Below are 18,743 nucleotides of genomic sequence, written 5' to 3'. Positions count from 1 at the left end.
CCTCCACATCGAGAGGAGCCAGATGAGGTGGTTCGGGCATCTGGTCAGGATGCCACCCGAACGCCTCCCTAGGGAGGTGTTTAGGGCACGTCCAACCGGTAGGAGGCCACAGGGAAGACCCAGGACACGTTGGGAAGACTATGTCTCCCGGCTGGCTTAGGAACGCCTCAGGATCTCCCGGGAAGAGCTGGGCGAAGTGGCTGGGGAGAGGGAAGTCTGGGCTTCCCTGCTTAGGCTACTGCCCCTGCGACCCGACCTCGGATGAGCGGAAGAAGATGGATGGATGGATGGAACTGGTGCTTTAAATGGGACAATGAAAACGGAAGACTACCTCCAAATTCTTCAGGACAACCTAAAACCATCAGCTCGGAGGTTGGGTCTTGGGTGCAGTTGGGTGTTCCAACAGGACAATGACCCCAAACACATGTCAAAGTGGAAAAGGAATGGCTAAATCAGGCTAGAATTAAGGTTTTAGAATGGCCTTCCCAAAGTCCTGACTTAAACGTGTGGACAATGCTGAAGAAACAAGTCCATGTCAGAAAACCAACAAATTTAGCTGAACTGCACCAATTTTGTCAAGAGGAGTGGTCAAAAATTAAACCAGAAGCTTGTGGATGGCTACCAAAAGCGCCTTATTGCAGTGAAACTTGCCAAGGGACATGTAAGCAAATATTAACATTGCTGTATGTATACTTTTGACCCAGCAGATTTGCTCACATTTTCAGTAGACTCATAATAAATTCATAAAAGAAGCAAACTTCATGAATGTTTTTTGTCTTTAAAGGCCTACTGAAACCCACTACTACCGACCACGCAGTCTGATAGTTTATATATCAATGATGAAATCTTAACATTGCAACACATGCCAATACGGCCGGGTTAACTTATAAAGTGCAATTTTAAATTTCCCGGGAAACTTCCGGCTGAAAACGTCTAGGTATGATGACGTTTGCGCGTGACGTCAAGGGTTGTAGCGGAAGTATTGGGACACATTTTATCCCAATACAAACAGCTCTGTTTTCATCGCAAAATTCCACAGTATTCTGGACATCTGTGTTGGTGAATCTTTTGCAATTTGTTCAATTAACAATGGAGACTGCAAAGAAGAAAGCTGTAGGTGGGATCTGTGTATTAGCGGCTGGCTGCAGCAACACAACCAGGAGGACTTTGACTTTTGGATAGAAGACGCGCTACCGTGAGTACAGCTTTTGCTTCCAAACATTTGATCGCTTGCCCGTACGTGCGTGGCGCTATGTGCATGTCACGTACGTAACTTTGGGAAAATATATGTTTCTTGCCGACTCTGATGTCGTCGAAAGCTACAACGAGCGCCGCTGTCCTCACCTTGACTTCCTCCGTCTCCGGGCCGCCGACCGCATCGATGATCGGGTGAAGTCCTTCGTCACGCCGTCGATCGCTGGAACGCAGGTGAGCACGGGTCGTGATGAGCAGATGAGAGCTGGCGTAGGTGGAGAGCTAATGTTTTTAGCATAGCTCTGTCGAGGTCCCGTAGCTAAGTTAGCTTCAATGGCGTCGTTAGCAACAGCATTGCTAGGCTTCGTCAGGCGGTACACCATTAACCGTGTGGTTACAGGTCCAGAGTTTGGTAGTATTGTTGATCTTCTGTCTATCCTTCCAGTCAGGGGCTTATTTCGTCTGTTTCTATATGCAGTTAAGCACGATGCTATCACGTTAGCTCCGTAGCTAAAGTGCTTCGCCGATATATTGACGTGGAGATAAAAGTCACTGTGAATGTCCATTTCGCGTTCTCGACTCTCATTTTCAAGAGGATATAGTATCCGAGGTGGTTTAAAATACAAATCCATGATCCACAATAGAAAAATGAGAGAGTGTGGAATCCAATATGACCTTGTACCTAAGTTACGGTCAGCGCAAAAAAAGATACGTCCTGCACTGCACTCTAATCCGTCACTCTCACGTTGCTCATCCACAAATCTTTCATCCTGGCTCAAATTAATGGGGTAATCGTTGCTTTCTCGGTCCGAATCGCTCTCGCTGCTGGTGTAAACAATGTGCAGATGTGAGGGGCCTTCAACCTGCGACGTCACGCTACTTCCGGTACAGGCAAGGCTTTTTTATCAGCGACCAAAACTTTATCGTCAATGTTCTCTACTAATCCTTTCAGCAAAAATATGGCAATATCGCGAAATGATCAAGTATGACACATAGAATGGATCTGCTATCCCCGTTTAATTAAGAAAATGTCATTGCAGTAGGCCTTTAATGTCCTTTGTTTTCTTTGATGTTTGATGTTTCCCTCTTACACACATTTTTATGTGTGCTATGGCTATGCCCCCCATTCCCAGCGTTTACCTGTTTCTCGCCTTTTTTGTAAAGGGCGCCGGCAGTTGGCAGACCCGTCAGCGATCCTGTTCCGTCTCCCTGTAATGTTTGTCTGCTCATGAATGGGATTGTGCTGAAAATCTTAATTTGTCCTCGGGGTTTGTTTCTGATTGTGATTCCGATTATTTCTTATTTGTAACAGTTCACAGTTCTTATAGATGATTAAATCTACACAATTTATCAGGACGTTTTCATTGTCAACTGGTTTTGCACATAAATTCTGTCATGTATAACAATTCCCTAATCCTATAATGGCATGAATTCCTCATGATGTGACATCTTGCTGTAATTAAAGGCAAAAAAAAACAATGATTTGCAATGTTCCTCAAAATAATAAAACACATTTAATTAGAAAACTAATGACAAAATCGTGTTAAACTTGTTTGTTTTTGGGGTGTTTGTTTTAATTTGTTTTTCTCTCCTCCCTCCAACCCTCTACCCCCCGCCCCTCGCCCGCCGCATGCTGCCGGGGACTCGGCAGCCAATGGGCGGCTGGCGTCCCCCCTCATCCTCGGCGACATCCACCCAGCGAGGAGCGGACGTGCGCGGCGCAGTTGCGGTGTGCGGCCGACGCAGGTTGCTCTCTATCGGATACTCTCTCTTCCAGCCACCGGGGCTCGAAAGCAGCGCCGTCAACCACCACCCAGCACCACCGCCGCCACACCAGGTGAGAGGCTTGTCTTGTTGTCCGCTCTCGGAGGCGTGTTGGCCGGTTGGAGGATGACGGGTAGGCGGTCAGTGATGGCGCATGATGGGGGTGACGAGTTGCTTCAACTCGGCTGTGTTTCATTATTCATTAGCGGCACTTAATTCCATATGACTTGTTTTTATTGACAACTTTTATTTTTTTATTTTTTTTTAAACAGCGACTTCTCGCTCACACATAAGCCTACTTTGTGCTCTTTAATGCGGGTATAAAAAAAACTTGGTTGGCTTCCACTCCCGCACGGGGAGTTGCGCTGCTACTCCCCCCGGCCTCCTGCAGCGATAGTCGGCTGCAGGCAGGTGCGACTCCTCGGTGGACGTGGCGGATGGTCGGCATATTTTTTTTGGTATATTTTTGTTTGACTTATTTTAGAGTTGTGGCTGAATAGAATGGGACTTTTTTTGAATGTATATTTCATTAAAAATGCAATAAAGTTGGTGAAAGTTTAGACCAGGGGCCGGACTGGTAAAATCATGGCACAATAACTTAAAAATAAAGACAACTTCAGATCTTTGTTTAAAAATAGAACAAGCACATTCTAAAAATGTACAAATCATAATGGTTGTTTTTTTTTACACTTACATGTTGCGGTTAATAGTGTTCTATCTTTATTTGTTGTTATTTATACTTTCTGAATAAACTCATTGGTGTTAATTTTCAATCTATCAAGATAAATTACAGTGTTATTTATATAGTTTGATAATTTTCCTCGACTGATGTGCTAACATCATGTGGTTTATTTTGTACATATGTTGCATCATCTACAAAGATACAAATAATTGATATTGCGACATCTATTGGACACATTTAGAACAGCTGTTTCTTTCACTCAAAAATTTCAGGTTCATTTTTATATTTAGCAAACTCAGCCCGTGGGCCGGGTAAAACCTGTCCGCGTGCCTGATCCGGCCCACGGGCCGTACGTTTGACACCCCTGGTTTAAACCCTCCTGCAGGGCCGTACTAAGCTCTGACAGGGTCTAAGGGCATGTCCTCCTGCTTACATGTGAATGGTCAGTTCTATTATTTTTTTTTTTTTTTTTTTTTCTGTACATCCATAAATCCTTAATCGCTTACACGTCATTCCGTGGACAAATTGTGCAGCTGAGAGAGGTGAGAGCAGGTTTTCAGTCCAGGTTGCGCTGGTTTGATGCCTGCGAGATGAAAGCTGCACAGTGGAATGTGAGGCTGATCAAAGTGGTACAGGAAACACGGCAAGTGTTGAATATTTAAAGGATCTGCAAATAGCATGGCTTCACATATATGTGTGTGTGTGTGTGTGTGTGTGTTTTTGGGGTCCAGTGGGGGGCCACCAGAGCTGATGTGACAAGCAAGGTACGGGGGGAAAAAGAGCCATCGAAGCCATTTGCATCCTCTAAAGCAGAGCTCAGATTATAAAAGACACTCGCTCACATTTCATCTTGCTCATCGCCCAAACTCAGCAGATTATGGTAGAGCGAGAGTGTGTGTGTTTGTGGGGAGGTGGGGGGGCTTCAAAATAAAAGCTTCCATCTGCCTGCCTCCCCTGTCCCTGCGGGGGCCGTGACGTCACATGATGGTGGCTCTTCACCCCGCGAGGGTGACCGCTGACCCGACTTGATGATGTTATGTGCGCTCCAGATGGGCGACATCGTTTGGATGATGGCGGATGTTTCCGCCGCCCCTCTGCCAGGCAGCATCTGGAGCTAATAACATCAGTCCCCGTGCCCCCCGCGCATGGTCGTGGACGTCTCGGGAGCGTGCGGCCCCGGTGGCTCTAATGGACATTTGAAGAAGTAAAGAGCACCTCGGGCCAGCGAGCTATCTTGTTTGTTTGGCGGCATGAGTCAGAGTCGGCGTGAAAAAAACAAACAAGTCGGCTTTTCTAACCTTTAGCTTTGTATTAGCGGCCGCCTTTCTTGGCTAATGTGCTCAGAAAGCTTTGATGCTGTGACTTTTTGGCTCTGGCCGCCATCAAAGTGTGTGAAGAAGGACCTGACTCACGAGGTGACGAAAACGTGGCACACATTGAAGTTTTGTGTTTCCACACCAGACAAAAACACATCAGTCACTTGTCTTTTTTGTGCTCCCGCCATCTTTGTGCGACCGCGTTTCATGCAAGCCACGCCAAAAACCGGAGTGCATGAAGAAGAAGGGTTTCCAGTCTGTTTCCATTTAGGCCCTCTGAAATAGAGACAGGATTTATGGCTTTTGAGGAGCCGTTCAGAAGACTGGCTCCTTATCTTTTTTAACTGCAATCACTCGCTTCGTTTATATCAGTGTTGGGCCGTGAGCGCCCTCTAGAGCAGTGTTTTTCAACCTTTTTTGAGCCAAGGCACAATTTTTTTGCGCTGAAAAAATCAAGAGGCACACAATCAGCAGAAATCATTTAAAAAAAAACGAAACGCAGTTGACAGTAAAGAGTCGTTGTCGCAATTGTTGGATATGACTTTAAACCATAACCAAGCATGCATCAATGTAGCTCTTGTCTCAAAGTAGGTGTACTGTCACCACCTGTCACATCACACCCTGACTTATTTTGAGTTTTTTGCTGTTTTCCTGTGTGTAGTGTTTTAGTTCTTGTCTTGCGCTCCTATTTTGGTGGCTTTTTCTCTTGTTTTGGTATTTTCCTGTAACAGTTTCATGTCTTCCTTTGAGCGATATTTCCCGCATCTACTTTGTTTTAGCAATCAAGAATATTTCAGTTGTTATCCTTCTTTGTGGGGACGTTGTTGATTGTCATGTCATGTTCGGATGTACATTGTGGACGCTGTGTCTGCCCCACAGTAAGTCTTTGCTGTCGTCCAGCATTTTGTTTTTGTTTACTTTGTAGCCAGTTCAGTTTTAGTTTTGTTCTGCATAGCCTTCCCTAAACTTCAATGCCTTTTCTTAGGTGCACTCACCTTTTTGTTTATTTTTGGTTTAAGCATTGGTCACCTTTTTAACTGCACGCAGCCTCCCGCTGTTTCGGACATCCACGGAGCAATTAGCTATCGGGCTGCCACCTACTGATATGGAAGAGTATTACACGGTTACTCTGCCGAGCTCTAGACAGCACCTACGCTCAACAACAACACATAATTTACAGACTAAAATGACTGGTTTGCAAAAAATATTTTTAACCCAAATAGGTGAAATTAGATAATCTCCCATGGCACACCAGACTGTATCTCATGGCACCCTAGTGTGCCGCGGCACAGTGGTTGAAAAACACCAAAAAAAATCTGGTTCTCAGCTGTGGGTTGTATGGGCCACAGAGCAATACTCAGTTGTAATACACTTTTCCACCACTTGTGGCAGTAATGGCAATATAGAACAGGGGTGTCAAACTCATTTTAGCTCAGGGGCCGCATGGAGGAAAATCTATTCCCAATTGGGCCGTAATGGTAAAATCATGGCATGATAACTTAAAAATGAAGACAACTCCAGGTTGTTTTCTTTGTTTTACTTTGGCCAAAAATAGAAGGAGCACATTCTTAAAACGTACAAATAATCCTCTGGACAAAACACTTCAAGTTTGTTGGAAATTCTGAGGAAATTTGTGCAGCTTCAAAAACACAATGAGCTTAGACTTCGTCTCAGGTTTGGTTTAAACTATAAGTTACAGTCTTTCTGGGATTGAACAAAAAACACAACATGTAAACTCTTCTTGGTATCAAATACCTTTTTTGTCATGTCCACATAGCAATCCAGTGCTAACTCAACAAACCGTAAGAAACTGAGTTAAAAACTATTCAAAAGGGTTAAGTTCACTCTTCTTGCGTTTGACAGAGACATTTTGGGCCAAATAACGATGTGTTCGAAGCAGAAGACATAAAACGGCAGGTTTTAAGTTTCATGTGGGTCGAGGAGGAGGAGCCACAGTCACCCTTTACTGTGTACCTCTTGCTTGGCCCCGGTACAAACCGTTTGCTTTCCTAACAGAATTGCTGTTGTGACATCCAGTGGACACATTTAGAACAGCAGTTTCTTTCGTTTAAAAAAAAAAAAGGGTAACACTTTAGTATGGGGAATATTTCCTAAGTAACAAAGACTTAATTTATAGTTATTTGGACACTAGGGGAACATATAAAGGTTAGGGTTAGGGTTATATATAGGGATATCCGATAATATCGGCAGCCCGATATTATCGGCCGATAAATGCTTTAAAATGTAATATCGGAAATTATCAGTATCGGTTTCATAATTATCGGTATCGGTTTCAAAAAGTAAAATGTATGACTTTTTAAAACGCCCCTGTGTACACGGACGTAGGGAGAGGTACAGAGCGCCAATAAACCTTAAAAGCACGTTCTTTGCGTGCCGGTGAAGTCACATAATATCTACGGCTTTTCACATTCACAAGTTAATGCAATGAATACTTGGTCAACAGCCATACAGGTCACACTGAGGGTGGCCGTATAAACAACTTTAACACTGTTACAAATATGTGGCACACTGTGAACCCACACCAAACAAGAATGACAAACACATTTCGGGAGAACATCAGCACTGTAACACAACATAAGCACAACAGAACAAATACCCAGAATCCCTTGCAGCACTAACTCTTCCGGGGCGCTACAATATACCCCCCTGCTACCCCCTAACCCCCCACCTCAACCCCGCCTACCTCAACCTCCTCATGCTCTCTCAGGGAGAGCAGGTCCCAAATTCCAAGCTGCTGTTTTGAGGCATGTTAAAAAAAAAAAGCACTTTGTGACTTCAATAATAAATATGGCAGTGCCATGTTGGCATTTTTTTTCCATAACTTGAGTTGATTTTTTTTTGGAAAACCTTGTTACATTGTTTAATGCATCCAGCTGGGCATCACAACAAAATTAGGCATAATAATGTGATAATTCCACGACTGTATATATCGGTATCGGTTGATATCGGTATCGGTAATCAAGAGTTGGACAATATCGGAAGGCAGCACGTGCAGAGTGGGCAATTGCCGACGCTAAATTTGCGCGTGCATAAAAAAACCGTCTCCCAAACAAACAGCTCACACCTCGCAATCAGTTCTCGTCGTTAGCGCAAAAGACTCGATTCGTCCGCGAACGTCACATGTCTACCCTGAAGGTCGGCTCGAATGACGCAAGAACTCTCGGAGTTGGTCGCAGCTTTGCTACGGCCAGGCAGTCTCTCCGCAGGGTTCCTCACTCGGGGGGGTTGTGAAGATGGACGCAGGGCCAGAACTTCCCTAAAAGTCCTCGCTTGGCTCCCCATAAGGCGCAGGGATGAAGGCGAGTGGATCCCAGCATTCACACCTCACGGAACAATGGCTAATTAGCTCCCCTGCTTTGTGCGGCACTTACGTCGGAGTCGTAAATCCATCTTCCGTGCGGGTGAAGCTAACAGCGTGCATACTAAGAAGAGGCGATGAGAGGAATCATGGCGCGTGAGGATGGAATCGCTTGGTTTTGTTGTTTTCTTTGCTGGGTGGGAGACAAGAAAGTGTTGCCAATGTTGAAGAGGAGGCTGCCAACACACACACACACACACACACACTTACTGGATGAGCTCCACAGCCTTTCTAATTATGAGCGTTAGCTTCGCGAACTGCCAGACTGGCTGTCCGCTCAGGTGCGAGAAAAAGGCGTGGACGACGCAGGAAGTGAAAGTGCGCCGTCTTCCACCTCGCCACAATTGAACAAGATGTATTAGTGAGGCGGCGGGTGGCAGAAAGCGTGCTGCAGGCTGCTGTCGGCTGATGGTGATTTACAACAAAGCCCGTCAGAGCCCGGCACCGTTTCACAGGCGCCGGGAAATGACAGCGAGCAAGAAGTCGGCCTCCACACACACACACACACACACACACACACACACACACACACACACACACACACTCTTGTATTTCTGACCTTCTTGAGACCGCCAAAAAATGCCTACATCTTTATGACCCCCTTTTGCTAGATATATAAAGATTTGTATTTAAACATTAAAAATATATACATACAATGCTCATATAAAACAGCTTGTTGTGAAAAATGAGTTGGAATTTCACAAGAAAAAGGTCACAATTTCACAAGAAAAACAGTATTATAATAAAGATCATAATTTTACTCAAAGCAAGCCAACATTTTACAAGAAAAACTGAACATGTGTGCAATATTATGATAAAACCTGGAATTTTACTCAATAACAGTCACAATTTTACAAGAAAAGCTTAACATTTTGGCAATTTTAAGAAAAGGGTCGTAATTTTACTCGATAAAAGTCACAATTTTATAAGAAAAGTTTACAATTTAGGCAATATTATAATAATAATCGGAATGTTCACTTAGCAAAAATGTCACTGTTTTACAAGAACAACAAAACAATTGGCAACATTGTGATGAAAGTCAGAATTTTATATGACGAATGTCACCGTTTTGCATTAAAAAGTAATAAGTTTACATAAAAAAAGTAATAATTTTACGAAAAAATATTGCAATATTACAGAAGCAGAAAGAATATGAGAAATGTTTCCCAATTGTATAAGTAAAAAGGCAACACATTGTGAGAGACTTTTTGTTAAAAAAAAAAAAAAAAAAAAAAAAATTTTTTTGTTGGTAATTGGTTTTTAATCTTCATTATTTACTTCAAGTTATTATAGTATGTCTCTATATACATTTATTTTTTTATTTTTTTAATGAATTTTGGCCAAAGGGGCTGCATTTCTATTTCTTACACACACTTTTTATTACATATGTTGACCAGAGGGGGAGCACTTTTAAAACCGACAGTCAATTTGAAAAATCCCCCCCTTTTTGGGACCACCCTAATTTTGATAGATTTCACCACCAGAGGTGCAAATGAGACATTCTCTATTAGATGCAATGGTTTTCTGTATTGGGACCATGATTTATGTCCTAACTTGTTCACCGCTCCTCATATGGAAGGTACTTTTCCTTGTTGATGTCTCAAGAAGGATAGAAACACAAGAAAACACACTCCTCATATGGAAGGTACTTTTCCTTGTTGATGTCTCAAGAAGGATAGAAACACAAGAAAACACACACACACACACACACACTCTCTTGTATTTCTGACCTTCTTGAGACCGCCAAAAAATGCCTACATCTTTATGACCCCCCTTTGCTAGATATATAAAGATTTGTATTTAAACATTAAAAATATATACATACAATGCTCATATAAAACAGCTTGTTGTGAAAAATGAGTTGGAATTTCACAAGAAAAAGGTCACAATTTCACAAGACAAAGGTCACAATTTCACAATAAAAACTTAGAATTTTGGCAGTATTATAATAAAGATCATAATTTTACTCAAAGCAAGCCAACATTTTACAAGAAAAACTGAAAATGTGTGCAATATTATGATAAAACCTGGAATTTTACTCAATAACAGTCACAATTTTACAAGAAAAGCTCAACATTTTGGCAATTTTATGAAAAGGGTCGTAATTTTACTCGATAAAAGTCACAATTTTATAAGAAAAGTTTACAATTTAGGCAATATTATAATAATAATCGGAATGTTCACTTAGCAAAAATGTCACTGTTTTACAAGAACAACAAAACAATTGGCAACATTGTGATGAAAGTCAGAATTTTATATGACGAATGTCACCGTTTTGCATTAAAAAGTAATAATTTTACATAAAAAAAGTAATTTTACGAAAAAATATTGCAATATTACAGAAGCAGAAAGAATATGACAAATGTTTCCCAATTGTATAAGTAAAAAGGCAACACATTGTGAGAGACTTTTTGTTAAAAAAAAAAAAAAAAGAATTTTTTTTGTTGGTAATTGGTTTTTAATCTTCATTATTTACTTCAAGTTATTATAGTATGTCTCTATATACATTTATTTTTTTAATGAATTTTGGCCAAAGGGGCTGCATTTCTATTTCTTACACACACTTTTTATTACATATGTTGACCAGAGGGGGAGCACTTTTAAAACCGACAGTCAATTTGAAAAATCCCCCCTTTTTGGGACCACCCTAATTTTGATAGATTTCACCACCAGAGGTGCAAATGAGACATTCTCTATTAGATGCAATGGTTTTCTGTATTGGGACCATGATTTATGTCCTAACTTGTTCACCGCTCCTCATATGGAAGGTACTTTTCCTTGTTGATGTCTCAAGAAGGATAGAAACACAAGAAAACAAACACACACACACACACACACACACACACACACACACACACACACACACACACACACACACTCTCTCTCTTGTATTTCTGACCTTCTTGAGACCGCCAAAAAATGCCTACATCTTTATGACCCCCCCTTTGCTAGATATATAAAGATTTGTATTTAAACATTAAAAATATATACATACAATGCTCATATAAAACAGCTTGTTGTGAAAAATGAGTTGGAATTTCACAAGAAAAAGGTCACAATTTCACAAGACAAAGGTCACAATTTCACAGGAAAAACTTAGAATTTTGGCAGTATTATAATAAAGATCATAATTTTACTCAAAGCAAGCCAACATTTTACAAGAAAAACTGAAAATGTGTGCAATATTATGATAAAACCTGGAATTTTACTCAATAACAGTCACAATTTTACAAGAAAAGCTTAACATTTTGGCAATTTTATGAAAAGGGTCGTAATTTTACTCGATAAAAGTCACAATTTTATAAGAAAAGTTTACAATTTAGGCAATATTATAATGATAATCGGAATGTTCACTTAGCAAAAATGTCACTGTTTTACAAGAACAACAAAACAATTGGCAACATTGTGATGAAAGTCAGAATTTTATTTGACGAATGTCACAGTTTTGCATTAAAAGTAATAAGTTTACATAAAAGTAATAATTTTACGAAAAAATATTGCAATATTACAGAAGCAGAAAGAATATGAGAAATGTTTCCCAAGTGTATAAGTAAAAAGGCAACACATTGTGAGAGACTTTTTGTTAAAAAAAAAAAAAAAAAATTGTTGGTAATTGGTTTTTAATCTTCATTATTTACTTCAAGTTATTATAGTATGTCTCTATATACATTTATTTTTTTTATTTTTTTAATGAATTTTGGCCAAAGGGGCTGCATTTCTATTTCTTACACACACTTTTTATTACATATGTTGACCAGAGGGGGAGCACTTTTAAAACCGACAGTCAATTTGAAAAATCCCCCCTTTTTGGGACCACCCTAATTTTGATAGATTTCACCACCAGAGGTGCAAATGAGACATTCTCTATTAGATGCAATGGTTTTCTGTATTGGGACCATGATTTATGTCCTAACTTGTTCACCGCTCCTCATATGGAAGGTACTTTTCCTTGTTGATGTCTCAAGAAGGATAGAAACACAAGAAAACACACACACACACACACACACACACACACACACACACACTCTCTCTCTTGTATTTCTGACCTTCTTGAGACCGCCAAAAAATGCCTACATCTTTATGACCCCCCTTTGCTAGATATATAAAGATTTGTATTTAAACATTAAAAATATATACATACAATGCTCATATAAAACAGCTTGTTGTGAAAAATGAGTTGGAATTTCACAAGAAAAAGGTCACAATTTCACAAGACAAAGGTCACAATTTCACAAGAAAAACTTAGAATTTTGGCAGTATTATAATAAAGATCATAATTTTACTCAAAGCAAGCCAACATTTTACAAGAAAAACTGAAAATGTGTGCAATATTATGATAAAACCTGGAATTTTACTCTATAACAGTCACAATTTTACAAGAAAAGCTTAACATTTTGGCAATTTTATGAAAAGGGTCGTAATTTTACTCGATAAAAGTCACAATTTTATAAGAAAAGTTTACAATTTAGGCAATATTATAATGATAATCGGAATGTTCACTTAGCAAAAATGTCACTGTTTTACAAGAACAACAAAACAATTGGCAACATTGTGATGAAAGTCAGAATTTTATTTGACGAATGTCACAGTTTTGCATTAAAAGTAATAAGTTTACATAAAAGTAATAATTTTACGAAAAAATATTGCAATATTACAGAAGCAGAAAGAATATGAGAAATGTTTCCCAAGTGTATAAGTAAAAAGGCAACACATTGTGAGAGACTTTTTGTTAAAAAAAAAAAAAAAAAAAAAAAAAAAATTTGTTGGTAATTGGTTTTTAATCTTCATTATTTACTTCAAGTTATTATAGTATGTCTCTATATACATTTATTTTTTTTATTTTTTTAATGAATTTTGGCCAAAGGGGCTGCATTTCTATTTCTTACACACACTTTTTATTACATATGTTGACCAGAGGGGGAGCACTTTTAAAACCGACAGTCAATTTGAAAAATCCCCCCTTTTTGGGACCACCCTAATTTTGATAGATTTCACCACCAGAGGTGCAAATGAGACATTCTCTATTAGATGCAATGGTTTTCTGTATTGGGACCATGATTTATGTCCTAACTTGTTCACCGCTCCTCATATGGAAGGTACTTTTCCTTGTTGATGTCTCAAGAAGGATAGAAACACAAGAAAAAACACACACACACACACACACACACACACACACACACACACACACACACACACTCTCTCTCTTGTATTTCTGACCTTCTTGAGACCGCCAAAAAATGCCTACATCTTTATGACCCCCCTTTGCTAGATATATAAAGATTTGTATTTAAACATTAAAAATATATACATACAATGCTCATATAAAACAGCTTGTTGTGAAAAATGAGTTGGAATTTCACAAGAAAAAGGTCACAATTTCACAAGACAAAGGTCACAATTTCACAAGAAAAACTTAGAATTTTGGCAGTATTATAATAAAGATCATAATTTTACTCAAAGCAAGCCAACATTTTACAAGAAAAACTGAAAATGTGTGCAATATTATGATAAAACCTGGAATTTTACTCTATAACAGTCACAATTTTACAAGAAAAGCTTAACATTTTGGCAATTTTATGAAAAGGGTCGTAATTTTACTCGATAAAAGTCACAATTTTATAAGAAAAGTTTACAATTTAGGCAATATTATAATAATAATCGGAATGTTCACTTAGCAAAAATGTCACTGTTTTACAAGAACAACAAAACAATTGGCAACATTGTGATGAATGTCAGAATTTTATATGACGAATGTCACCGTTTTGCATTAAAAAGTAATAAGTTTACATAAAAAAAGTAATAATTTTACGAAAAAATATTGCAATATTACAGAAGCAGAAAGAATATGAGAAATGTTTCCCAATTGTATAAGTAAAAAGGCAACACATTGTGAAAGACTTTTTGTTATAAAAAAAAAAAAAAAAAGAATTTTTTTTGTTGGTAATTGGTTTTTAATCTTCATTATTTACTTCAAGTTATTATAGTATGTCTCTATATACATTTATTTTTTTATTTTTTTAATGAATTTTGGCCAAAGGGGCTGCATTTCTATTTCTTACACACACTTTTTATTACATATGTTGACCAGAGGGGGAGCACTTTTAAAACCGACAGTCAATTTGAAAAATCCCCCCTTTTTGGGACCACCCTAATTTTGATAGATTTCACCACCAGAGGTGCAAATGAGACATTCTCTATTAGATGCAATGGTTTTCTGTATTGGGACCATGATTTATGTCCTAACTTGTTCACCGCTCCTCATATGGAAGGTACTTTTCCTTGTTGATGTCTCAAGAAGGATATAAATACAAGAAAACACACACACACACACACATACATTCTTGTATTTCTGACCTTCTTGAGACTTATGAAAAATGCCTACCTCTTTAGTACCAGCCTTTATAGACATATAAAGATTTGTATTTACAACATTAATAACATACTACGCACATATGAAACAGCTTTTTGTGAAAAATGAGAAAAAGGTCACAATTCCACAAGAAAAACTTAGAATTTTGGCAGTATTATAATAAAAGTCGTCATTTTACTCAACACAAGCCAACGACTGAAAATGTGTGCAATATTATGATAAAACCTGGAATTTTACTCAATAACACTCGCAATTTTACAAGAAAAGCTGAACATGTTGGCAATTTTATGAAAAGGGTCGTAATTTTTAGTTAAAGTACCAATGATTTTCACACACACACGAGGTGTGGTGAAATTTGTCCTCTGCATTTGACCCATCCCCTTGTTCACCCCCTGGGAGGTGAGGGGAGCATTGGGCAGCAGCGGTGCCGCGCCCGGGAATCATTTTTGGTGATTTTTATAGTCTTTACTCGACAAAAGTCACAATTTTTTAAGAAAACTTTACAATTTAGGCAATATTCACAATACGAAGGTCCTGAGTAGTCGTGAGTTCAATCCCAGCCTCGGGATCTTTCTGTGTGGAGTTTGCATGTTCTCCCCGTGACTGCGTGGGTTCCCTCCGGGTACTCCGGCTTCCTCCCACCTCCAAAGACATGCACCTGGGGATAGGTTGATTGGCAACACTAAAAAAAAAAATTGTCCTTAATGTGTGAATGTGACTGTGAATGTTGTCTGTCTATCTGTGTTGGCCCTGCGATGAGGTGGCGACTTGTCCAGGGTGTACCCCGCCTTCCGCCCGATTGTAGCTGAGATAGGCTCCAGCGCCCCCCGCGACCCCAAAGGGAATAAGCGGTAGAAAATGGATGGATGGATGTAATAATAATCGGAATTTCACATAGCAAAATTATGACACTCTTTTACAAGAACAACAAAACAATTGGCAACATTGTGATGAAAGTCATAATTTTATATATGACGTTTTGCATTAAAAAGTAATAAGTTTACATAAAAAAGTAATAATTTTACGAGAAAATATTGCAATATTACAGAAGCAGAAAGAATATGACAACTTTTTCCCAATTGTATAAGAAAAAAGGCGACACGTGAGAAAAAGACAGCTTGAATTTTTTTTTTTTGTTGGTAATTGTTTTTTAATCTTCATAATTTACTTTAAGTTATTACAGTATGTCTCTATATACATAGATATATATTTTTTTAAATTAATTTTGGCGAAAGGGTGCTCATTTCTTACACACACTTGTTATTTCATATGTTGACCAGAGGGAAGCACTTTTAAAAAAAAAATAGAAACATTCCCCCCGTTTTGGGATCACCCTAATTTTGATGGATTTCACCACTAGGGGTGCAAATGAGGCATTCTCTAGTAGATGCAATGGTTTTCTGTATTGGGACCATGATTTATGTCCTAACTTGTTCACCGCTCCTCATATGGAAGCTACGTTTCCTTGTTGATGTCTCAAGAAGGGTAGAAATACAAGAAACCACACACACACACACACACACACACACACACACACACACACACACACACACACACACACAAACACTCTCTTGTATTTCTGACCTTCTTGAGACTTCCGAAAAATGCCTACCCCTTTAGGACCACCCTTTCTAGACATATAAAGTTTTGTACTTACAACATTAATAACATTACGCACATGTGAAAAATGAGTTGGAATTTCACAAGAAAAAGGTCACAATTTCACAAGAAAAAGTTAGAATTTTGGCAGTATTATAATAAAAGTGGTCATTTTACTCAACGCGAGCCAACATTTTACAAGAAAAACTGAAAATGTGTGCAATATTGTGATAAAACCTGGAATTTTACTCAATAACAGTCACAATTTTACAAGAAAAGCTGAACACGTTGGCAATTTTATGAAAAGGGTTGTACTTTTACTCGACAAAAGTCACAATTTTATAAGAAAACTTTACAATTTAGGCAACATTGTAATAATAATCGGAATTTCACTTGGCAAAATGATGACAAGTCATCATTTTACTCAAAAAATGTCACTGTTTTACAAGAACAACAAAGCAATTGGCAGCATTGTGATGAAAGTCAGAATTTTATACATGACGAATGTCACCGTTTTGCATTAAAAAGTAATACGTTTACATAAAAAAGTAATAATTGTACGAAAAAATATTGCAATATTATAGAAGCAGAAATAATATGACAACTTTTTCCCAATTGTATAAGAAAAAAGGCAACACGTGAGAAAGTGTTTTTTCTTTAATTATTATTTTTTTAAATGTATTAATCAATTCAACAAAACAATACACAACAATACCATAAAAATGTAATCCAATTCCAAAACCAAACCCGACCCAGCAACATTCAGAATAGCAATAAACAGAGCAATTGACAGCAATTGAGGACACGCGAACATGACACAGTACAATCTAAAAGTAGAGAAACGAAAATGAATATTATCAACAACAGTATCAATATTAGTAACAATTTCAAAATAGCAGTGATTAAAAATCCCTCATTGATATTATCACTAAAAACATTATTACATTTTTTTTTTAAAGACTGCTTTTTGTTAAAAAAAAAAAAAAGTGATTTTTTTTTTGTTGGTAATTGTTTTTTAATCTTCATTATTTACTTTAAGTTATTACAGTATGTCTCTATATACATATATGTACGTATATATATTTTTAAAATTAATTTTGGCCAAAGGGGGCGCATTTCTATTTCTTACTTACACTTGTTATTTCATATGTTGACCAGAGGGAAGCACTTTTTAAAAAAAAATAGAAAAATTCCCCCCGTTTTGGGATCACCCTAATTTTGATAGATTTCACCACTAGGGGTGCAAATGAGACATTCTCTATTAGATGCAATGGTTTTCCGTATTGGGACCAGGATTTATGTCCTAACTTGTTCACCGCTCCTCATATGGAAGCTACTTTTCCTTGTTGATGTCTCAAGAAGGGTAGAAATACAAGAACACACACACACACACACCAGCCATGTCTCATTTCTTACAGCAGCTGCCCCGGCAAGTCGAGTATGAGGGAAAGCGTGCTGACTTGAGGAAGGAAGAAGGCGAGCTAACTATCAGGAGTCCTCCTAAGGATGCCGAGCTGTCCGTCTTTTTCTTACATTGAAGGTGAAATCGATTTTTTGACCCCGGCAGGCGCGAGGTGGGGTGTGGGATTGGATTTGGAATTAAATCCCGATATCCAATATGTGTGTAGCGCGTGGGGAGGGGGGGTGTGCAATAATCATCTAATAGTAGGAATCACAGACCCAGATCACTATCAAAATCTAATCAAGCCTCGCGTGGCTCCAGGCCCGTCTATGCAGCAGCAACACACGGACGTCTTCACCACCTGCACACGCTGCATTTACTTCTACAAATTGCAACGTTTCGCTCACCTGGTCTTTTTTTTTTTTTTTTTTTCCCCTGCGTGGAAGTGTTACATGTAGGATTAGAAGTAGGCGGTCCTCGTGTTCTCACGTCTGGAAATAGTTACGTGCGCAGGGAGGAAGAATTCATAGTCTGACGAAGGACAAAATGTCACTTTTGTTGTTTTTAGAATAGAACTATTGTCATTGCATGGAAATAAATGACAACAAACTGAGTTTTCAGTGCATGCCGTTCCAGGGGCGTAGAGAACAGGAAGACTAATGGGTCGCCACAAGGGCGGAGCCCTGTGAAGAAAAAAAAAGTTAGGGAAAAATGGTAAACATGGCACAAAAAAGCAACTCCCGTATTAAGCTCCTGTGGGAGGGGTACTCAGTTTGAGACTAGGACAAAACCTCGGGCAACCATAACAACATATATTTACGACACAATACTTTTTTTCCCTGCGTTTTGTCCATCAAACGTGAAGCTGACTCTTCTGATGGCAGTGCGTCAAAGAGAAGGACGGTGGAAGAGTTTGAAGCCGCCATTACCCTTGTCGTATACTTTTTGTATTGTTTCGGTGTTACCAACTTAGCGATATGTTTACCGTAAATTCCGGACTATATGCCGTTCATTTTTTCCCACATTTTGAACCCTGC

General features: G+C 38.9%; 1 protein-coding gene across 1 annotated transcript in view; it reads left to right on the top strand.

The window, feature by feature from the left end:
* Positions 1-18,743, top strand: part of LOC133629853 (cadherin-6-like) — a 679,023-nt gene that overhangs the window by 530,545 nt on the left and 129,735 nt on the right. The window contains exon 8 of the mRNA XM_062020899.1: positions 2,846-3,031. Coding sequence (XP_061876883.1) covers positions 2,846-3,031 — 186 coding nt within the window. The remainder of the gene's footprint in view (positions 1-2,845; positions 3,032-18,743) is intronic.

This window comes from Entelurus aequoreus, linkage group LG15 (assembly GCF_033978785.1).
Source record: "Entelurus aequoreus isolate RoL-2023_Sb linkage group LG15, RoL_Eaeq_v1.1, whole genome shotgun sequence".
NCBI classification, from domain to species: domain Eukaryota; kingdom Metazoa; phylum Chordata; class Actinopteri; order Syngnathiformes; family Syngnathidae; genus Entelurus; species Entelurus aequoreus.
This window is presented reverse-complemented; position numbering and strand designations above follow the sequence as displayed.